At 53.2% G+C, this 23,123-nt stretch overlaps 3 protein-coding genes across 4 annotated transcripts in view; all 3 read left to right on the top strand.

The window, feature by feature from the left end:
• MPZL2 (myelin protein zero like 2) overlaps positions 1-4,890 on the top strand; it is a 27,464-nt gene extending 22,574 nt beyond the window's left edge. The window contains exon 5 of one of the 2 annotated variants that reach the window (XM_023745621.1): positions 4,730-4,890. In XM_023745621.1, coding sequence (XP_023601389.1) covers positions 4,730-4,760 — 31 coding nt within the window. In that variant the 3' untranslated portion in view covers positions 4,761-4,890. The remainder of the gene's footprint in view (positions 1-4,729) is intronic. The other variant, XM_023745620.1, reaches the window with a different exon arrangement.
• Positions 4,891-8,371: 3,481 nt separating this feature from the next.
• On the top strand, positions 8,372-17,276 carry MPZL3 (myelin protein zero like 3). Its single transcript, XM_023745622.1, has 3 exons — positions 8,372-8,510; positions 10,910-11,157; positions 16,455-17,276. Exons 2-3 carry the CDS (start codon positions 10,955-10,957, stop codon positions 16,696-16,698), a joined length of 447 nt encoding a protein of 148 aa, XP_023601390.1. The 5' UTR covers positions 8,372-8,510; positions 10,910-10,954; the 3' UTR covers positions 16,699-17,276.
• A 150-nt stretch (positions 17,277-17,426) lies between these two features.
• Positions 17,427-23,123, top strand: part of JAML (junction adhesion molecule like) — a 37,430-nt gene continuing 31,733 nt past the window's right edge. Inside the window, exon 1 of the mRNA XM_006104310.3 lies at positions 17,427-19,899. Within this exon, the coding sequence (XP_006104372.2) occupies positions 19,448-19,899 (452 nt within the window). The 5' untranslated portion in view covers positions 17,427-19,447. The remainder of the gene's footprint in view (positions 19,900-23,123) is intronic.

The raw sequence follows: 23,123 nt of genomic DNA on the forward strand, positions 1-23,123 counted from the left end.
ACCAGCCACAGGCCCAGGAGCGCATCGGCCACAGGCCCAGGAGTGCCCCACCAGCCACAGGCCCAGGAGCGCATCGGCCACAGGCCAGGAGCGCACCAGCCACAGGCCCAGGAGCACAGGGGTTGAGAATGTTGGAAACACTGTAAACGGTGTTTCTCCCCAGAAGAAACCGTCTTTTGAAACAGTATAACCAGCGGTGTATGCCCTCGAGGAGCATTGTGTACTCGATGCAGTGAGAACATTCAGAAATGCAGGGAGCTGCATCCGGGCCTTCGGGCGGGAGTCAAAGGGGGCAGCTGCTCGACTGGGTTTTGAAGGCCTGTGACCTTGGTGTGATGGGGGCAGCCCAGGCAGCACTCGTAGGGGTGGGGAGATCCTTCCGGACAAAGGCAAGGCACACAGTGTGAACGGAGAACAGTACATGTAGGAAATGGCAGGACGTTCAGGGCCAGGAAAGGGGGTGGGTGGGGGTGGGTGGGGGGTGGGGGGTGGGGTGGAGAAGCACAGGCTTGGGTCAGGGCGTCGCTATTTGGATTTTATTCTACAGCCCGATAGAGAATTCTTGGAGGGTTTTGAATGTCTGTGACGTTTATTTTAATGATAATAACCTCTATGGAAAGCTTCTGTTTCAGGCGCTGTGTTGCTCGTTTTGTGGTTATTATTTGATCTCATTGCCTCCTCCCCGAGATCCAGTGAAATAGGTCTTGTTATTCCCATTTTCCAACAGAGGAAACGGGCTTGAGCAGATTAGGTGACTGTGGTCCAGGACTTACAGCTAGGAAGTGGCTGGGCTAGAAATCGAAGCCCCGATCTGTCTAATTCTAAACCCACACGTTAAAATGCTACATTTATGCTTCAGAAGAAAGGACTGGGGTCCGGGAGAGCGTAGTTCACCCATCCACTCCCACCTGGCATTTTCTCAGCTGCTTCTTGAGTGATTCAAGGTGGCTCAAGAGTGAGGCCCCCGGAGAGAGCTGGGCGGAGGGATGGAGGCCTTCCAGGCAGCACTGCATCCCAGAGCATCGACGGGGGCGCCTGGCCGCAGAGAGGACGCTGTGGGCGAACCAGAAGTCACTGTCATCCTCACTGTCATCCTCACTGTCATCCTACTGTCATCGTGGGGCGGGTCAGGTCTTAGCAGAGCTGTGAGCAGCCCTGGTGTCCTCCTTCCAGAGAATGTGAACGGACTGGATTGTCTGGAGAGGAGCAGGAAGAAGGGCTGAGCAGCGGAAGGGCAGGCCTGGCTGGGACGCCTGCCTGGGGCCGCCTGTCTGGGAGCGTGGGCAGGACTGAGGTGCAGTGAGGAGGAGGCTCTGATGGAGCGTGGCGCACTCGCTCTGGGTGGGTTGGGCTTCTCGGGCTGTACGTGTCTTAACTCATGTATTCCTCCCGAGCTGCTGGGAGCCGTGCTGTGATCATCCCCACAGAGCGAGGAACTGAAGCAGGAAAGTAACTTGCTAAGGGCACAGGGCCGGCGAGCGATGGCCCGGGATGCGCCCGGCTGCTGCCTGGGGAGCTTGGCTTTGGGGTCTTGCGGCTGCTGCCTTCAGCCTCCTGCTCTGTGAGCCCAGAGCCTGGGCCATTGCCTAGAGAAGGAGCAAGAAACAGCCCCAGCGGCTGCTTTCCTCAAAGCCGGCGCCCACGTGGGAAACAGAGTTCCGCTCACTGTTCTCCGAGGCAGAGGGGATTGGGCAGAAGAAAGGGCCCACTCTTGTGGGGGTGGAGCTTCAGAGCTGGATATGTGAGGTGGTTTTGGAAAGAGTAAGTCTCTAGAGAATTTAAAAATGATATCTTATTTTTACTTTAAAAATATATATTTTTATTGATGTCAGAGAGGAAGAGAGAGGGAGAGGGAAAGAAACATCAATGATGAGAGAGAACAATCCATCGGCTGCCTCCTGCACGCCCCCTACTGGGGATCGAGCGCACAACCTGGCATGTGTCCTGACCGAGAATCGAACTGTGGCTCCTGGTTTATCAGACACATCAGTTGGCTCTCCCACTTGCCCCAATGGGGGCTGGGGAACCTGCAACTGAGGTACCTGAGGAATCGAACCCATGACCAGGCTGACACTCTAACCACTGGGCAACTGGCCAGGGCTTTTATTTTTACACTAGGGGCCCAGTGCATGCATTTGTGCACCTTGAAAGGAACTGTGGGCCACAGTGGGCACAGGGGCAGGTCTTGACCCATCCTCTGTGCCCCGCCCGGCCCCTCCTGCCATGGCCCCTGGTCCCCTGTCTGTCGGCACCCCCATTGCTGCCACTCCCATGTGCCAACGGCGGTGGCCCCGCTCACACCCGCTGACAGCCGGAGCGATGGGGGCTGGTACCAGCAGCAGGTGCGAGTGGGGCCGGCGCCGTCAGTTGGGTGCGAGTGGCAGCTGCTGCCCCGATCACCCCTCAGGAGCAGGGGGAGGTGGAGGAGCCCTCAGGGACAATCTGGGCCAGCAGCCACCGCTTCCACCTGCTGACGGCACCAAGCGATTGGGACTGGCGCTGGGTGCCAGCAGTGGGTGCGAGTGGCGGCTCTGGCACCGACTGCGGGTGCGAGCAGGGCCGGCTGCGGATGTAAGCGGGGTCATCACTGGCAGCGGGTGCAAGAGGTGGCTGCCAGTCCTGATTGCCCCTCAGGAGCAGGGGGAGGTGGAGAAGCCCTGAGGGGCGATCGGGGCCGGCAGCCGCTGCTCGCACCCGCAGACAGTGCCGAGCGATCAGGGCCGGCACCGGGTGCTGGCAGCAGGTGTGAGTGGCGGCTCCAGCACCGGCAGCGGGTGCGAGTGGGGCTGGCGCTGGCGGCAGGTGCGAGCATTGGGCAGGACTGTAGCACGTGGGAGCAAAGCATTTTCAGTAACCACCAGAGGCTTGCCCCAATGACAGCGACCGGCGCCCCGCCTTGGTCTGGTGCCCCCACTCACCTGCTCCACCATCCCGTCGCAGCTGATGCCTGCCATGTGGTGTGCTCTGCTGCCTGCTGCTGATGCCCGTCATATTCCATGCGCACCCCCTGGTGGTCATCACACGTCATAGCGACCAGTTGTTCGGTGGTTCTGCTGTTCGGTCTATTTGCATATTAGGGTTTTATATACGGTAGGTCCTTGGGTTACGTCAGAAATCCGTTCCTATGGTGCGATGTAACGCAATTTTTGCCGTAAGTCGGAACCCACCTACATAAGCACCTACGTCACTCACATGGAGCACATACACAGTAAAAAAATTTAAAAGAAAGATAACAATTCCTGACCTTTACTTGTGGTAAATAAATAATAAAAAAACATAAAGCACATATGTACATATGTCAAAATGATGCAACTTTTTTTTGTATAAACTAGTGGCCCGGTGCATGAAATTCTTGCATGGGGTGGTGGGGGGTGTCCCTCAGCCTGGCCTGCACCCTCTCCAATCTGGGACCCCTCAGGGGATGTCCAACTGCCAGTTTAGGCCCGATCCCTGTGGCAGTAAGACATCCCTCTCGCAATCCGGGACCGCTGGCTCCTAACTGCTCACCTGCCTGCCTGCCTGATCACCCCTAACCACTCTGCTTGTCGGCCTGCTCGCCCCCAACTGCCCTTCCTGCCGGCCTGAATGGCCCCTACTGCCCCCCACTGCTGGCTTGCTCACCCCCAACTGCCCCCACCCCCAGCCGGCCTGCCCTCCTCCAATTGCCCTCCCCTTCTGGCCTGATTGCCCCTAACCGCCTCTGCCTCGGCCCCGCCACCATGGCTTTGTCTGGAAGGTCTCCCGGTTTAATTAGCATATTTCCCTTTTATTAGTTTAGGTGGGAGCTGGCGATGTAACCATGAAACGACGTACGTTGAGTCCGACGTAACCCGAGGACCGCCTGTAGATAGATTTTAGAATGCATTAGGTTGTTTTGTTTTCCTCCCCCTAGTTTACTTTTAAATTTTTCTTTTCTTTAATCTATTTTATTGATTTCAGAGAGGAAGAGAAAGGGAGAGAGATAGAAACATCAATGATGAGAGAGAATCGTTGATTGGCTGCCTCCTGCAGGCCCCCCCACTGGGGATCCAGCCTGCAACCCAAGCTTGTGACCTTGACCAGAGTCGAACACGGGACCCTTCAGCCTGCAGGCCGACACTCTATCCACTGAGCCAAACCGGCTAGGGTGCCCTGGTTTACTTTTAGTGGATGTGTGAGTCATTAACCAGCTTTAAGACTGAAAAACCAAAACAAAGCTAGATAGAACCTTAGGGCAGTTTTATATGATTTTTTGAAAAACAAACAAACAAAACACACATACACACACAAACCAAAAAATAAAGTCCTGTCTTTTTTCCTATTCGCACTGTGCCGGTGGTTGAGGCAGTGGCAGCTGCAGGTTGTAGCCATGCTGTCCTGGGGGAAGTCCCTCAAACCACAATAGCGACATGTTCCTGGAGGAGTGTGAGGGGCGTGGGTGGTGGCGCCGCTTGGCGTGCTGTGGGCTGACCCACTTGTTCGCACCAGTCCAGCCACGCATCTGTGTTTGGGAAAACCCACTTTTACAGTTTCACCCAGCATTCCTCCTACGACTTCATACTGTAAAACGGCAAAAACACTGCCGTGATGGATGCGGATGTCCGCCTGGTCCCCCGGGCTGGTACGGGGAGGTGTTCGTTGCGATGGTGTTTATGAGAGCCTGAAAAACGATAAGTAGCACGTTTATATCGTTCAGTCATCTCTATATTCCAAACGAACAAATTTCCAATGTCTGGCTTGCTTTGACCAGGTGTTCACACGGTCCTCACCTTGGAGATTAAAGTGGATGCGCATGTCCGGGGTTATGTTGGAGAGAAGATCAAGTTGAAATGCATTTTCAAGTCGACGTCGTCTGTCACTGACAAGCTCACCATAGACTGGACCTACCGGCCCCCCAGCAGCAGCCGCACAGAGTCAGTAAGTGTGTGGCAAACAGCTGTCCTCGCGTCTCCTGTGCTCCGCAGCCGGGGGCCCTTTCACCCCGAGTCCAGGCGCCCCTCCGCCGTCAGACTGGAGGATGTGCGTCACCTGCCCGACCGTCACTGGGTCACGTGAGGCTGTTCATTCTTCGCTGCAAGAGTTGCAAATAAGCGACAGGAAATAGCTCGTCCGAAGTTCAGAGGACATGTGGCTGGACGTGCTCCCTCTTGGTGGTTTCTGTTGGCCTGGCTTCGTAGCTTCGTTTTCAGGTTCCGTGTGCTCAGTGGTCCTGCAGGACCGGTGGGGAGAAAGGTTCTCTGGGTCCCAGCGCAGGCATCCCTCTCTCACAGCTGCTCACGTCCTGCCGCCCAGGTGGCCTCAGTGGGCGTGTCTGCTCTGGACCTGTGCTCTGTGGATTCGCTGGCGGCGCCGTAGTGTAAACCTCAGCACTGATTTAGGTGGTTCCTTTGATGACTGACAGATGCTGTCGGTGACAGATGGTCTGTTAATAGTAGAAGCAGTATCCTTGTGTCACATATAGACTGCATTTATGGTTCAGATCCCATGTGGAGGTCTAGTTAAAAAGCCCTTTCTCTTGCCCTGGCTGGTTTGGCTCCGTGGATAGAGGGTCGGCCCTTGGACTGAAGGGTCCCAGGTTCGATTCCGGTCAAGGGCACGTACCTCGGTTAAAGACTCCTCCTGGCCTGGGCCCTAGTCGGGGCATGTGCAGGAGGCAACCAATGCACGAGTCTCTCTCACAACGATGTTATTCTCCGTCTTTTCCTCTCTTTTCCACTCTCTCTATAAAAGATCAATGGAAAAATATCCTCGGGTGAGGATTAACAACAACAACAACAAACAAAACCCCCTTGTTATGTCTCCAGCAGCACCCTCGGCTCAGGGTAGCTGCGGTCAGGAATGTGGATGTCAGCTGTGTATAGGACTGTAGTATTGGAAGTCCCTTTAATCTGCTTTCCTGTTTCCTTCATTGGGAAAACTTTCCGATTGATTTTAACGTGTGGCTTTGCATTTCGTGTTAGGAGTCCTTGTTGACTGCCAGGAAGCTTGGGGTTAGGCCGGTGGCTCTGGTGAAGGAAACCAGGCTGTATTCATGGTCCTTTTTTTTCTTTAAACTTAAAATAGTTCACTTTATTTTGAGTGGTTGGAAACTGTGGCTGGCCTTGTTTCGTTCTGCCCCCGTGGCCAAAAGTAGGACAGAAGAAGCAAGGGGGATTTTCTTGGGTCAGAAACCTCAGATGCAAACAGCAAGGGTTCTTGTGTGGCGCTTCCTGTGAGCTGGTCAGGAAGCCCGTTCACCAGCTCGGAGTTCCTGGGCCTTTAAAGGCACATGAAGTGATGCTGCAGTTACGTCCTGGCAGACTAACCAGGATTTGCACCTCCACTGAACTTGGAATTCGAGGTCACATCCATCTCTAAGTGCACAGCAGGCCTTGTTTGGTCAGTAGGGAGTTTCAGACCCTTTCTTTTATGTTGATGCTGATCATCAGCAGTAGGTATTCTTTTTCTTTTTTAATCCTCACCCAAGGATATTTTCCCAGAAAGTGTAAGAGAGAGGGAAGGACAGAGAGAAATATCGAAACACATTGGTTGGTTGCCTCCTGCATGATTGGTTGCCTCCTGCATGCGCTCTGACCAGGGCCTGGGCCGGGGAGGAGCCTGCAACCGAGATTCGTGACCTTGACTGGAATAGAGCCCGGGACCCTTTGATCCGCAGGCCGACACTCTATCCACTGGGCAACACGGGCCAGGGCAGCAGTAGGCATTCTCTGTGTCCCTTTGTGGAACACAGAGCATGCATGTTGTTATTTATTAATGCCTGTGTTTCCCACCAGACTTCAGACTCCATGAGAGCAGGGCCTGTGCTTCTGTGGCTCCCATTATCTCCTTTGGCATAGCACACAGTAGGTGTGCAGTACGTAGTTGTTGGATGAATGCATGAACAAGGGACCCATAAGTGATTCAGCATCTTCTCTGGGAAGTTGCTCTTCACAATTGGGCAGTGGTTCCGAAGAGGGGAGGTGCCAAGTAAGCAGAGAAAGGGGACAGCCAGACTCCCGCCTGAGATGATCGTGTGGTGTCGCAGGACCTGCCGGGCCACCAGCAGGTGTACGTAGGTGCTTTGCTGGGAAGCATCCGGTCACCCTCCTGAGGCAGCGGTGTTGTAATTCAGCACACGCCTTGTTTCCCTCTGCCCGTGGCCACAAGTAGGACTGAGTGCTGATCATGCATCAGCCGGACTTTTGTTAATTGCCAAGATAAGTAACTTGAGAGAGGCTTGGTTATATCATATCCTCCTGGTGATTTTGAAAATATACAGAAATCCCCCTTTTTCACTTACTGGCCATGTGCCTTTGATAACTCACTTAGTTTTTTGTTCTGGACCTTGTTTCCCTTTCTATAAATTTGGAAGAATTATACTTGCCCCAAATGTAGTTGTTATGAGGCTCAAATGGGCAAATGCATAGGAGTCATTTGTAAACCCTACAGTGTTAGACGAAGACTAGAGGTCTGGTGCACGAATTTGTGCATGGGTGGGGCCCAGCCTGCCCGCCCAGATCGGGCAGATGGGGCTGGGCTGGCAGGGGGGAGGGGTCTCCGGCGGTTGGCCGGCCCCACCCCCTGGTCGAACTCCCAGTCGAGGGGACGATTTGCATATTAGCCTTTTATTATATAGGATTAGGTGCTACTTTGGAAAAGGGTTTCTCAGCTTTGGCACTGCTGCCATTCTGAGCTGCAGGACTTTTTGTGGTGGAGGCTCTTCTACGCATCATAGGATTTTATTTTATTTTTGTTTTTAAATCTATTTTTTTATTGATGTCAGACAGGAAGGGAGAGGGAGAAAGAGATAGAAACATCCATGATGAGAGAGAATCATGGATCGGCTGCCTCCTGCACGCCCCACACTGGGGATCAAGCCTGCAATTCAGGCATGTGTCCTGACTGGGAATTGAACTGTGACCTTCTGGTTCATAGGTCGACGCTCAATCACTGAGCCACGCCGGCCGGGCCATCGTAGGATTTTAGTAAGATCCTGCCCTCCATCCACGGGAGGCAGCAGCACTCCCCCCGTTGCGACAAGCAAAACTGTCTCCAGACATTGCCCGTGTCCTCTGAGGCGAGATCGCCCGCCCTTAGAGAGCTCCTGCTTCAGGACGTGAGGGAGACAAGAAGAGGCTCCAGGGTGCGGGGGAAGCCTTCCGTCAGGCCTGCCTCTGGTTCCTTGGCCTCTGTGAACCCACAGGATGGAGGCAAACCAAGAATAAAACAGTGCGCAATGGAGAAGACCCCTGACACACCTTATTTTACTTGGGACCTCTAAGCGTTCCGCTGTCATTGCGTTTTTTGAATTAACTGTTTCTCTCCTGTGCTGCTTTCTTAGATTTTCCACTACCAGTCCTTCCAGTACCCCAGCACCGCGGGCACGTTTCGCGACCGGATCTCCTGGGTCGGAGACGTGTACAAAGGGGACGCGTCCATAAGCATAAGCAACCCCACCACCAGGGACAACGGGACCTTCAGCTGCGCCGTGAAGAATCCCCCAGACGTGCACCATAACATTCCCGCAACGGAGCTCACCGTCACAGAGAGGGGTGAGCCCACCGCCCTGAGGGGCTCACAGTCAGAGAGGGGTGAGCCCACCGCCCTGAGGGGCTCACAGTCAGAGAGGGGTGAGCCCACCGCCCTGAGGGGCTCACAGTCAGAGAGGGGTGAGCCCACTGCCCCTGAGGGGCTCACAGTCAGAGAGGGGTGAGCCCACCGCCCTGAGGGGCTCACAGTCAGAGAGGGGTGAGCCCACTGCCCCTGAGGGGCTCACAGTCAGAGAGGGGTGAGCCTCCTCCAGCCCCTGAGGGGCTCACAGTCAGAGAGAGGGGTGAGCCCACCGCCCTGAGGGGCTCACAGTCAGAGAGGGGTGAGCCCACCGCCCTGAGGGGCTCACAGTCAGAGAGGGGTGAGCCTCCTCCAGCCCCTGAGGGGCTCACAGTCAGAGAGGGGTGAGCTCACCGCCCTGAGGGGCTCACAGTCAGAGAGAGGGGTGAGCCCACCGCCCTGAGGGGCTCACAGTCAGAGAGGGGTGAGCCCACCGCCCTGAGGGGCTCACAGTCAGAGAGGGGTGAGCCTCCTCCAGCCCCTGAGGGTGTGGGGCTGCGCTCTGGGGAAGAGACCATGACAGCGGAGCCACCTGTCTTAAGCCAGTTGAGTTGTCCATTAGGATGCACTTTTTAATCTTTATTCTGCAAACCGACGTTTTTCTTTTTCCTTCTTTTGTGGATCCTCACCCGAGGATATTTTCCCATTGACTTTTAGAGAGAGTGGAAGGGAGGGAGGGAGAGACAGAGAAAGAGAGACATCGATGTGAGAGAGATGCATCAGAGAGATGCATCGATTGGTTGCCTCCCCCAGGTGCCCTGACTGGGGCCGGGAATCGAGCCTGCAGCCGAGGCATGAGCCCTTGACCAGAATCGAACCCAGGACCTTGCAGTCCGCGGGCCGATGCTGCATCCACTGAGCCACACCGCCTAGGGCCAAACTGAAGTCTTTCTTCAGATATTGTCATAGTTTCTCCATTTCTCTTTGTTGTTTTAGACTTCAGGTGACCAGGGGTCTTGTGAACAATGTGTGACAAATCCTTGAGTAAACGGAGGATGGTTATCTCTGTGAAGGAGAAGTCATCTGGTTTCCCTAACGTGTTCTCATCCTCAGTGATGAGACATGTGCTTGCCTGGGTCCTGAAGAGGCCCCCCCGCCCCGTGGTCCCCCTACCCCGTGATGGAGGGTCCCCCCGCCCCGTGGTGGAGGCAGCGCCTTTGTGCTGTGAAGACCAGCAGTTGCCTTTCAGTGACAGGAGAACAGGCGAAGGACTCCCTTTTTATCTGCCTCACTTCCCGGGGACGAGTGGCATCCCAGCCCTTGGTTGGATTTGAACCGAAGGCTTAGAGATACAGGACTATCTGATTTTTTAAAAGACAATCACCCATACATTTCAAAGACCTGAGCACCTTCCTCCTGGTGGTGGGAGCAGAAGGGACACAGTGTCTCTGGAAGACAGCTGGCAGTGTGAATCGGGTGTCTTAATGGTGTGCACTCTTCCATCTAGAATTCTGTTTAAAAAGTTACCTTAAAGAAATAGAGCTCAACATGAAGGTTTATGTATAAGGCTGATCATCATGTCATTCATAACTTCAGAGAATGGGGTGACTTGAATGGTCAGCACTCGAGGACTGAGTCCGTAAACGACACAGGGCGATAGAATACTACGAGCCATGAAAAAGGTCTCGCCTGGCGGTGTGGCTCAGCAGTTGAACGTCGACCCAGAAGCCAAGAGGGCACCAGTTCGATTCCCGGTCAGGGCACATGCCCCGGTTGTGGGCTCGGTCCCCAGTGCAGGAGGCAGCCGATTGATGATGTTTGTCTCTATCTTTCTATCTCTCTCCCTTCCTCTATCTCTAAAAGCCAATAAAAAATATTTTTACAAAAGGTCAGATCTGGAAGGAACCTTTACTGACATATAAGGTACTTGTGTAGTGAGTAACTAGGGGTTGGGAATGATACATAAAATATGACTCACGCTTTTAAAAACACGCACTGTCCTCCCTATGCAGACCCTAGTCATGTGTCTTAGGAAGCAGATGGAATGGGTAGATGACAAAGCGTTACTCTAGGTCAGTGATGGTAAACCTATGACACGCGTGTCAGAGGTGACACGTGAACTCATTTTTTTGGTTGATTTTTCTTTGTTAAATGGCACTTAAATATATAAAATAAATATCAAAAATACAAGTCTTTGTTTCACTATGGTTGCAAATATCAAAAAATTTCTATATGTGACACGGCACCAGAGTTACGCTAGGGTTTTTCAAAATGCTGACACGCAAGCTCAAAAGGTTCACCATCACTGCTCTAGGTAGTAGGATTCCGGGTAAGTTTTTACCCGTTTTGCGTGTTTAGTTCTTACCTTTCTGTCTGTTGAATCTATTTCTTTTGTTACGAGAAAAGTGTGAGTGCAAAAGTGAGACCCATTTCATGTCAAAGGAACATGTCTGCAGGGCCTCCTCTGCCTGCTCCTCCCGCAGGCTTCGGCACCATGCTGTCCTCCGTGGCCCTCCTCTCCATCCTCGTCTTCGTCCCCTCGGCGGTGGTGGTGGCTCTGCTGCTGGTGAGAATGGTGAGGAAGTCTGCGGGGCTGAGGAAGAGGAGCAAGTCCGGCTACAAGAAGTCGTCCATCGAGGTTTCAGATGAGTAAGTGCAGCCGGAGCCCCGAGCGGTGAACCCTAACCCTCTCAGATCCCTGCCTTGTGGACGGTGCCAGGCCCCTGCATCCTTGCTTTTCTTACTCCCAGCTAAGCTTAGTTCTGCTGGTGAAATGTCCTTTTTTTCCTTTTTAATATATTTTTTATTGTTGATAGTATTACAGATATCTCCTACCCCCCCCCCCCCATTGGGCTATGCATGTAAGTATGTAAGTCCTTGGGTTTGTCTCTTCTCGCCCCACCCACATCGAGGTGTGCCAGTTGTCCCAGGCCTCCTGCTTCGGGTCTTATTTGGTTGGTCAAGTCCTTTGTTCATTAGGTTCCGCAGTGAGACCACGTGACGTTTGTCTTCTCGGTTTGGCTTATGAACTCTCCCCTCGAAGAGGCTAGTTCTGGGGAGCAGTACTGGACGGGAGGCTGAAAGTGAAGCCTGGGGGCAGATTGGGGGAAAGGTGGGGTGATAGCAGGCACGAGCTTCCTGCTCTGGAAATTGGACGATGGGTCCTTTGGTTCTGAACTTAAATTGTGAAGTAGATGCCTCGTTCCTTCAGAACCAGCAGGATTCCCACAGCCGCCGTGTCCCCGGCCACTTCCCGTGCGTGTGCTCTGCGTTCCAGCCACAGCGAGCTTCTGTCTTCTCTCCGCAAGCTGCACTCCGGGCACCCCGTCTCCCGCCACACCCTCCCTCTCCCCTGGGTCCCCTCCTCCTTTCCCTCTTTCGCTGGAACGCTCTTCCTCACCCTCCAAGACCCAGTGGCAACCCTTCTCTTGAGTTTTCCTGAGTCTCAGGGAGGAGGAGTCACCCCTCCTCTTTGCTCCACAGCGGTTACCTCCACTGTTCAAACCCTGGTGGCCTGGCATGCGAGCGAGCTTCTACGGCTCAGCAGGCCTCTCACCCCAGGAGGCGGGGACACTCCCAGGGGCTGTGCTCTAGCGATGGCCTTGTCCCCCGCCCAGCACGAGGCCTCAGGCATGCCTGGTGCTCGTACATTTCTAAAGGAGTGGCTGTGACCAGCTCCCATTTATTGAGCACTTACTATGTGCCAGGCACTGTGGATGTGTTTGATGTGTATTTATTTTTTATTTACTCCTAACCACTGTGCTTTAAGCATAGATGTAATATCTGCATTTTATTATTTTTATTTTTTAAAGCCAATAATTTTTTAAAATACATTTTTAAAATTGTTTTCAGAGAGAAAGGGAGAGGGAGAGATAGAAACATCAATAATGAGAGAGAATCATGTATCAGCTGCCTCCTGAACGCCTCACACTGGGGATGGAGCCCACAATGCATGCATGTGCCCTGACGGGGAATCAAACCATGACCTTCTAGTTCATAGGTTGACGCTCAACCCCTGAGCCTCGCCGGCCAGGCTAATATCTGCATTTTATAGATGAGGAAACAGTGCCAGAGCTGAAGTCACCTGCCAGGCACCCTGCCAAAGACGGCAGAGCCGGGTCTGACAGCAGAGCTGTGGACCTCAGTGCCTGCTGTGCCGTGCGGAGCCAGTGATGGTTTCGGGGGGGGCGGTGTCCTGTTTTGCAGCACTGACCAAGAGGAGGACGACTGCATGGCCAGGCTCTGCGTCCGCTGTGCCGAGTGCTTGGTAAGCCACGCCCCTCTTCTGTGCCCTGTTCCTGGGTCGCTTCTTGGCTCATTTACGGGGACCCTTTGCCTTCGGTGGCCGCAGAGGGTCGTGCCGGTCGGTCCAGAGCATGGTGGCAACCGAGGTCTGTTAGGGTTCAGGGGACTCCCTCAGCTCAAACGGTTGTGTTTTGTCTTCTGTCTCCTGGGCACAGAGTGGTGGCTTTGGACTGGGGTAGGGGCTCCGCGGCGCAGTCTCCGCTGGGTGACAGGGGACCTGCTGATGGAGGGTGTCCTCTGCCCTGCGCTCACTCTAGGAGACTTCGACCGGCTGCATCCAGAGCCCGGAATCGAACTTTTCTGCAGACCCTTGGGTTTTTCCTTCATTACATGGCTTTCATTGCATCTTTTTAAAAAAATATATTTTTATTGATTTCAGAGAGGAAGGGAGAGGGAGAGAGAGATAGAAACATCCATGATGAGAGAGAATCATTGATTGGCTGCCTCCTGCACGCCCCACACTGGGGATCGAGCCCACAACTCAGGTATGTGCCCTGACCGGGAATCAAATGCTTAGCCACTGAACCACACTGGCCGGGCATTGCATCTTTAAAATATTGCAAATTGTCTGAGGAATCACCTGGCATCTTGCTGTTTCTATAGCTGGACAACTTAGATCTTATTCATCAGCCCGTGGAACTGGTCCTTTTTAAAGAAACATAGATACCATCCAAACATTTTCTGATCTTGCTTTAACTGTTGTGGCTCGCTGAATCAAAGCAGCTGAATTTGATACAAGTTCAATGTCATTTCCTTCAAGAATCGACTAATCTTTCTGGGCTTGAGATACTGAACAAGCAACACCTGACCCCATTTGACCCCTGTGGGTGTACTTTCCCCCCAAGAAACTTCTGATTTCCACAAGAGAGCCCTCCTCCTGAATCGGCATTGATGGGGCAGTGCGTGTGCACAGACCTCATCTTGTCAGGTTAGCCCGTGTGACACCTCCATCACGTCTGCACGTAACTGCGGACGGTGCAAACGCCGGCTCCTCTCTACTTCCCACCACACGTCAACCCGGAGCCTCTTCTTTCCCTTCCCAAGGAGACCGAGCTCCGCACGGAGGAGGTTCAAGTCCCTCCTCTGGTCTCTGGGGCCTCCCAGTAGCTGCGTCCCCATCAGAGTGAGAGCAGCATTTCCCAGGTGCCGACAGTCTGATGGTTGTAGGTTCTTACTTTCCATCACTTTGAGTATTTCTTGCCCTGGCCTCTGCCTGCATAGTTTTTGTTGAGAAGTCAGCTGTCAGTCATATGGGCTCCCTTGCAGGTAATGAACTGCTTTTCTCTTGCTGCTTTTAAGATTCTCTCTTTGTCTTTAACCCTTGGCATTTTAATTATGCTGTGTCTTGGTGTGGGCCTCCTTGGGTTCCTCTTGTTTGGGCCTCTCTGTGCTTCCTGGACTTGTAAGTCTATTTCTTTCACCAGGTTAAGCAACTTTTCTGTCATTATTTTTTCAAATAGGTTTTCAATTTCTTGATCTCTGTCTTCTCCTTCTGGCACCCCCATGATGTTTGTTTCCACTTTTGTTGGTCATTGTTGAAATTACCAGCCATCATTACCTAACGGATAAATCATAAGTAAGGATACAAAAAATGATAAGACTATCACACCTCGTAGATAAATAATAATACAAGAATGAGCTGTTTTATGTGCTCACAGCTGTGAAGCTCCTTCTGCCCACCCCTTTCCTTCAGAGACATCATGTCATTTCTTGTAGACGTTGTAGGGATTGTAATGACTTGGACATTTGTTTGTAATGAAATGGAATCCATTGGTGGTTTTTGACAGATTGTGAACTGACGTATGTTTTAAAAGGCTCGTTCTGGCTTCTGGGTGGAGCCCAGGTGGTGAGGGACCACGAAGGAGCCAGCGAGCCCGGTGAGGAGGCTTTAGCAACAATGCCAGTGAGAGGAGAGGGTGGGGTTGGGGTCAGGGTGGGGGTGGTGAGAAGTGACTGTTCTGATTATAGTTCGAAGGTAAAGCCAGCGGCGTTACTGGTGGGTTGCGTGTCTGTGTGAAAGAATGAGGAGTCAAGGCCCTGGACTTGAACAAGGAGTAGAACAGAGTTGCTGCTTTCTAGTATGTACAACTCTGAGGGGAAACAGCTTTAGGAGGAAGAGCCAGAGCGTGGTTTGGGTGGATGGTGTTTGAAACACGTGTTAAACACCCAGGTGAGATGTGGAGTAGCCGTTGGTTCTCTAGGTGTGGAGTTCAGAAGAGAGGTCTAGACTGGCGATACAGGCGTAGGTGCCAATAGCAGACAGAGACTGGGAGAGCTGTTTCCACCCTGGAAATGAGTATAGACAGAGTGGACGCCCAAGGCCTGAGGCCTGGGGTTCTCCAAGGCGGACAGAGTGGGGAGAGGAAGGGGAGTCAGCAAAGGAGGCTGGAAGGACTGTGCACTGAGGTACGGGAGGACCGGGAGAGTGGACTCCAGGGACCCAGTGAAGAGAGTGTTTGAAAAGGGAAAGAGAACGGGGGTGCCAGTCGCTCTGAGTTGGGTTGAGTGACATGAGCGTTGATTCTTGGATGACCTGGGTTGTGGGGGTGATGGGTGACTTTGGCCAAAGCAGCTTCAGGGAAAAGTGGGGTGAAAGCTGGACCAGCATGTTGCTGGTTACACTGGGTGTACAGTGTTTCATGGGGTTTCCGTGGAGGGAGGCATTGAAATCGGGCACCAGGTGAGGGAGTGGGTGTTGAGAGTTGCTTTCCGTTTAAGATGGGAGAATTGAGAGCACATTTGTATGTGAGAGGAGAGGAAGCGGCAGGAAGGGAAAATAGGCTCTGCCCTTGAGAGGACTCCAGGCGCTGGTGCACCAGTGAAGACGTTGGCTTAGATAAGAGCAGGGCAGTATATCCTTCGGCAGAGCCGGGAAGGGCAAGTAGGTGGGCCTAGATGCAGGGGGTCGGTAACTATGGTGATGGGAGCTTGCGGAAGTTCACTACCGACTGCTTCTCTGTTCCCATGATGGGAGGAAGCAAGATCATCAGCTGCGAAGAGAGTGAGGAGGCAGTTTTGGAGGTTCGGGCGAGGGGAAGGTATGCGCAGTCATCTAGGAGAGCAGGAGAAGGAATGGCCTGCAGGAGTGTGGTGTGCTGGGAGCGCCAAACGGCCCGCTTTGGGTGCAAAGCAGTGAGGACAAGTTGGAATACGGGCGCTTAGCTTACCAAGAGCCAGGCCGTGTTTAGTGAGTTACAGACATCGTCTCATGCCGTTTTCGGAGCTGTTCTATGTGGTGTCAGTATTTTTATTATCCCCATTTTACAGATGAGGAAACTGAGGCTTAGAGAAGTTAAAGAGTGCGACTCAAGGTCACCCAGCCAGCAAGGGATTGAAACTCAGAGGGAGCCTGACTCCTGGCCTAAACGCCAGGCCACAGCCCTGCACGTTCTGCAGCCTCTGGGCGCCTTCCTATGAGTGCTGAGGTTTTAAAAAGTATTCACCGAGGAAAAGGGAACGCTTAGGGTTTCAAAGCAGAAATTCGCCATGAGACCATGTAGGTGGATTGAGCCAGTGCCACCTCATGTTGATGTTGCCCCAAACTGGGTTCCTGTGGGGGGTCCTAACGTGTGGCCATTGGCTAAATTCTGACTCTAATGATACTTCCCGTACTCACACAGCCGCTGCCCTTTCCTCTCCAGGACTCAGACTATGAGGACACGTACTGAGGGAAGTTTGCAGAACGTCAGGAGAATCACCGAATCACTGAGAAGTATCGCCCCCGGCACGGAAGCCCTGGGAGGAGTGGAGCCGGCCGGACGGTCGGGACGGAGGGCTCTGGAACCCATCAGTAAAGACTTTAGGAACCAGTTACCGATTGGCGATTCCTGTTGTATGTATGAACTGCTCAGACACTTGCAGAAGAGACTCCTAACGACCCCTTAGTCACACATCCTCTAATCGAATGAAGGAGCCCTTTTCCTGAGGAGAGAGACTTTATTTCGCCGTGCTCTTGATGTATTACACCTTCTCTTTCTGTTATTTGAGGGAGAGCCCTACCTGTTAGCCACACTGCTGATGCCGGAGCCTTTTATTTGGAAGGAAATGGAGCCCCGGGGTTCCTGATGTGCTGGCGGACGGGACGCGTTGGGGATAAGCGTTCTCTGGTTTTGCTCCGGGAACATTTTCAGCTGTGAGTGAGCACACGGCCTGCCCTCGCCGCTCAGCGACGCATCGGCAGTTACGTGGGCGACGTGGCGTGGACGGCATCTGCCTCCATGGTGGTCGCACCAGGAGCCACGCTCTGACCCGGCTCCCCAGCGAAGTAAAGGGACAGGGACGGCGAGGCAGAGGGAGGCCTTCCTTTTGTCCTGCCGGGCGCAGTTTGTCATTTCACTCTCTTACCGCTGGCTTCCTTCTTGACTTTTAAGATCCGAGGCAAGAAAAACCCTTCAGCAGATTCTGCGGGACTGTATAGAGTAATTTTACCGGTTATTTACAATGAAATATTCTTTTAACCCGTGTTACCCTTCAGAACGTCTTTGATTTCTAAAATGCACCAAGTCTGCGTGAGCTGAGGCACTGACAGACTGTTGGTCTGTAGCGTGCGAGACAGGGAAGTGGTGTTGTGCATAAGCTACACTCCCCCTTCTGGTCCCGCGAAACCTTTCAGCAGCGGCCCCCACTTCCTGCAGACGCCTGGGGTTTCTCTAAGCCGTTAGGGAGTGTGTGGCCCATCAGGAAGGACGACAGGCAGCCCCCTGCGCCAGAGCGATGGGTTCAGTCTCGGTTCTGACAGCGAAACGGTGCCTCCTCCCATCTTCGTTTTCACAGGGCGGTCCCTCCACGCGCCTCCCAGGTGGCGGGAGGTGTCCCTAGGACGGCACCGTACACTGGACGTCATGAAAAACCACCTTTACAGTTTTTGCCCAGATCTGGTTATAAATTGTGGGTTGTTAGCTCTGCCTCTTGGACTTGCCCCGCCCTCTTTTGCTATCCTGGTCCACAGATGAGAGTCTGGTGGGTTCGTAGACATCACGATGGACCCTGGTCGGGCGAGGAGGTCGAAGTGGCAAGGCAGGGTTCGCAGTTTACATTTCCGGCGGTTACACCTCCGTCTGGGCCTGCTTGGCGGGGCGGTGGTCGTCAGAGGCCGCTCACGGAGAGGAGAGCAGTGTGAACAGTAAGAAATCACGGGGCCACGGGGGGACTGCCAGATAGAGCTCTCACGGCGAGGCGGCCTTTCTGTGGGTCCTCGTTTCTCCGACAGCGAGCTGCTGTGACGGGAACCCCGCCAAGTCCACATCCCATTGAAGGAGGAACCTGTTTTCGCTGCGTTTGCTTGTCATTTCCTTCGGGCCTGTGTGGGGGGCAGGCCTGTGTGATATGTCTGTCACCTTAGACAAAAGGCCCCGGGGGTTCCGCAGTCATGTTGTTTTGTGGCCTTGGTCGTGGTTTGAACCAGTTCCTTCCTCCAGAAATGAACAACAGTGCCCTTCACGGGGGAGAGCAGCTGGTGGCTCAGTCTGCTGCCTGGGCCTGTGCTCACCTCACAGCACGGCCGCCAGCTTCCTCCTCCCCGAGGGGCAGGCACCGCTCCCCTCACAGGAGCAGAGCAGCTGGACAGCGGGGATGGAAGCAGGGAAAGGGCTGGTTTTAACCCGCGGCTCTGGCATGGCCTGGGTGCCAGTCTCCCTCTTTTTCTTCCCGATGCCCATGAGGTTCTGTCACACTAGAGACCAGGCCGGTCTAGAAGAGGAATTGAATCCTGCCGTCTGCAGGGGGCTGAAGGCCTTCAGAAGTCCCTGGCCGATGAAGCCTTTCTGTGCGGTTACGTGACATGATGAGTTTTGTGCGTTGACCCCTTAATTCCGTCAGAGTGTGAGCTCACACAAGCCTGTGGCCAGCGGCTTCTTGGGAAGCAGCTCATCTCTGCACGGGGGCTCCGAGGGGCACGTTCCTGCCTTGAAAACTGGGGGCCACATCCCTAGTTGGCAGGTTCTGGGTGTCACTCCGTTAGGGTCCCAGGGGCGCCGTGGAGAGAGCCACGGGGCGGGTCCAGGCTGCCATCTTGTCGCACCGCGTGCGCCTTCGCAGCGAAGAGGCCGCTCCACCCGTGGCCCGCGCTGCGCTGTTGGACGGAACTGCCATTTCCCTGCGGTTTTTGTTTCTGTCTCGGTAGGAGGATGTGCCGTGTGCACAGACACCGTAGCCCTTGATCTCTTTGCCACATCAGTTAATGACCGTCTCGGCACTTTCTGGTGCATATTGACATGTGAGATGAGAACTGCCGTCTGAAAGGGGCAGGTTTGTGGCTTTCACATCGAGCAGCGGCTCCTGAGCTGCTCTCCGGCGAGGCCTTTGCGGACGGAGCAGCGAGGCCCCGCTCCTGGGGCTGGAGCGGCTGCTAAGGTTCAGGGATTTTTAAACCCTCGGGTCCCAGTGTTGGTGGCGTGCAGCGGGCCATGCGGGCGCATTAGGGAAAGGCTGGCGCCCAGCACCGCTGCTGAGGACCCGCGGGCATAGTCCTTGGGAAGAGCAAGCGGCACCGGGCGTGCCGGCGGGGCGGCGGGAGAAGGCCTGCGCCTGGGAACACTGATTGGGAAGCGGTGATTTAAAAGCAAAAGATTCCTTGAAGCAAAGAAGCCTTGAGTTCTTATCTGGGGTGTGCAGGTCACCCCCGGGCCTCTGGGGGATGCGTGCAGGCAGAGGAAACGGCAGGTGGGTGGTGAGCGGGCCACTGGGTGGGAGAGATCAGAGAGGTGGGTATATTCTGAACGCGTTCTGTGTTCATCTTCAACATATTGCATTTGTGTGCACGAGGCTGACTGCTCACTCAGGGGTGCTTGCCGATGCCACTCGGGACCCCCTCGGAGAGCTGCTGACCTGGTGGAGGGACCCTCGGGGTCTGGGCTTGAGCTTCTGCTCTCCTAGAGGGATTTCCTCTGGGAGCATTCACGAAAACGGGGTAGCGGGCCAGAGACGGAAAGGAGAACCTGCACGCAGAGGTTCCTGTTTTGCCTCCGCAGCCACTTCGGGACGCACGCATCTGCCTGCTCTGACCGCACCTCCCCGGCGCCGGCGGCATCAGACCCGAGCGGCTGCAGCGAGCGGTGGCTGTCAGACACTCAGGCGGCCTCCTCTCAGGTAAGTGGCTGCTTTGTGTTTCCTGAGCAGCAATTGCACTTTCTTCTCGGAAGGAGCTGAACCTTAGCGGTAGCCCTTTGGGATGGCGAGGCCTCGATCACAGACCTCGGGCTCCGGGTGGGGGGACCATCAGAGGCCGCCTGGCGGGGGTACAGTTGCCTTTCTGCAGTGGAGAGTGACTTCTGTGAAGACCTCAGAACAGAGGAGTGAGGTTTGCTCTTAATAGAAGAGTAAATGGTGATGACAAGCTTTGAAGCTCAGCTCAGTGCAGAAAAGCACACACCTGCGGCTTCGGGCAGAGCCCGACGGCTGTCTTGGGCCTTATGGCGAGACTCTCCTTCCCTGTTGTTCCCTCTCAGCCTGAGACAGACTAACGTTTAACCTCAAGAAGCCAGGGACGTAGACCTCGCAAGAGAGCCAGGCCGTGTCCGTGCTCGTCACCTCTGTGTAGCCCTGGCCTCGGGAACGACGGATGTGGCAGGGGTAGGTCACCTGGTCGGGAGGGTGAGCAGGAGTAAGACTTCCAGGTCCCCTTCTGTCACCAGAAGGACACTGGGCGGAGCGGTCTGCTGAGGCCGGCCCGGAGGGTGTGGGTTCCTGACCGCGTGCGGGAAAGATTTCACAATGCGAGTCCAGGTGATTGTGAGTGTGTTCATCAGAGCTGGGTCAGAAACAGGAAGGCTTAGGTAGAAGTCGAAGCAGGAGCGAGCCAGACGGAGCTGTGCTTAGCTCCGTAAAGAGTAGGAAAGAAGTGAGCCACACTGGGCTGCGTGAATTCACTGGGAAGCACAAGTGACAGGGACAGGAGTGAGCCACTCAGGCTGCTGTCAGCTCACTGGTAAGTCAGGAAGGGGGGCCTTGGAGACGGGTTCAGCTGGGGTCAGCTTGGGATGAACTGCTGCTGCCTGCTACACCCCAGAGAGCAAGTCTTGTGGGGACCCTGAGAGTTGAGGAGAGAGAAAATAAACAGTCCATGCCTGAGAAGAGGCCGGGCGTGCTGGGCCTTTGTTTGGAGGGTTTTTATCTCTCTGCTGGCGGGAGTCCTAGGGAGGTCTCAGGGGAGGGTCTTACAGAATATTCATTAGTTTCCCAGGTGTGGCCTTCGAAATGTTGATACTTCACGGTGAGCTTATAGGGGAGTTTGGGATTATTCTCTGGTCACCTTCACCGCCTTACTTTTATCTTGGGTCTGTCTGGCTCTAGTTGTTGTTTTGGTTATTTGTTCCCCTGACTCCATCTGTCCTTGGGTTTGGCTGGCACAAATGGCGTAAATTGGGTCTTTGTTATCTGTCTGCCTGACCAGCGTGATTTAAGCTCTGTGTTCTCTGGTTAGGGAGGGGAGGTGTAAACCATTTGCTCTCAAGTGGCCTTGGTTAGGGAAGATAGAGTCACTGTAAAGTGTTCAAATTGTTTGGCCTTGTTTAATGATCTCGTCTCAGTTTCCCGGTTGCACTTGCCCAGGAATTTCCCCAGCTTCTTACGCTCCTGCCTCACTGATAGTAGAGGGTTGACGGCTGTAACCTAGACGGTGGTCAAGAAGCCTGTAACCTATCAGTCTGCATTAAATGGTCTTAATAAGAAAAACGAGGACATGTTTTAAGAGGTTCATGCCCCGTGGTTGTTGTGTGGACTCATAAATCTAAAGCCGTTGGAGACCCCAAAGGGCACGCAGAACGCAGGCGGACGGCTGTGGAGAAGGGCAGGCTGGGCAGTGCTTTTGCTCAGTGGTTGGTTGTCCTTACGAGGGGCAGGCACTTTGAGACAGCACCTCTCCCGATTTTGTCTTGTAATGAAATATGTGGGGGTCTTACTGTTCTGAGTCTCTTTTCTGAAGATTTTTTTCTGTCATAATTGGGTCAAAGATAACAACTCCCCTACACGTTTAATGATAGGGAAGTGGATCCTGAGTTACAACTCCCCAGGAGTGATAGATATTTGCCAGTTATTATAACTGCAAGAGCCATGAGCTCAGGTCGGAACATTTAGCCAGGGTAGGAGACAACTTACTCTGTAGAATTATCTCAAAGATATCTGCTGAGGAGATAAATCAGTCTGTGGAGAAGGAAGCAGGGCAGAAGTTGAGAATTCAAAGGGAGTCTGTTATTATTAAGGTGCATCTGAATGCTTTTCTGGATTTTTAAAGACTGAGATTTATTTTATATACTGTATGTCCTTACTTCATGTCATCAATAAGTTCTTGGGAACTGTGACTTTAAAGGAAATGATGTATACTGAAACTGATCTTGCTATAGATTGATATAATCAAGAGTTACATTCTTACAGCATATTCCTACTCACAAAAGCATCACCTAACGTCTAAATAAAGACCCAAACACTTCTGATATTAAACATTGAAATAAAAGTGAGCTACACATACGTTTAGGAAAGATTGATAAAGACTAGTAAGATAATTACTTTCCAGATCACTTTCTCCAGTTCAGGGTCGCAGGTGGCTGTGTCTATCGCTGTAGCTCATGGGCAAGGAAGGAGCCACCCTGGACAGGACCCCTTCCATCACACCCACACCCACACCCACCTGCTCAGCACAGGACAATGGAGCTGTGCCAGTTAACCTAACGAGCCCAGCTTTGGGATGTGGAGGAAACCGGACTCCCTAGAGAAAACCCGCACAGATATGGGGAGAAGTGCGAACTTCACAGACAGTGGCCCTGTATGGGAATCATTTTTTAAAAATATACATATTTTTATTGATTTCAGAGAGGAAGGGAGAGGGAGAGAGAGATAGAAACATCAATGATGAGAGAGAATCATTGATCGGCTGCCTCCTGCATGCCCTACACTGGGGATTGAGCCCACAACCCGGGCATGTGCCCTGACTGGAAGTAGAACTGTGGCCTCCTGGTTCATAGGTTGATGCTCAACCACTGAGCCACACCGGACAGGTGGGAATCATTGTTAAAAAAATCAACATTATAAATGAAATGATGTTGAAAAAAATGAGGTTATTTGAGGGCCGATGTGTATAAATAGTTGACCCCTGAACAACATGAATTTGGACTGTGTGGGTCCACTTATATGTAGTCTTTAAAATAAATATGTATAGAGCTGTAACTATATTTTCTCTTATTATTTTTACTAGCACTTTTTAATAACAAACAGTTGATTAATACATACTTTGTATGTTATAAAAATGCTATTAGTAGTTAAGTTTTGGGGGAGTCCAAAGTTATACTTGGATTTTTGAGGGTCTGCACCCTCAACCC

The sequence above is a fragment of the Myotis lucifugus genome, unplaced genomic scaffold (assembly GCF_000147115.1).
Source record: "Myotis lucifugus unplaced genomic scaffold, Myoluc2.0 scaffold_561, whole genome shotgun sequence".
NCBI lineage: Eukaryota > Metazoa > Chordata > Mammalia > Chiroptera > Vespertilionidae > Myotis > Myotis lucifugus.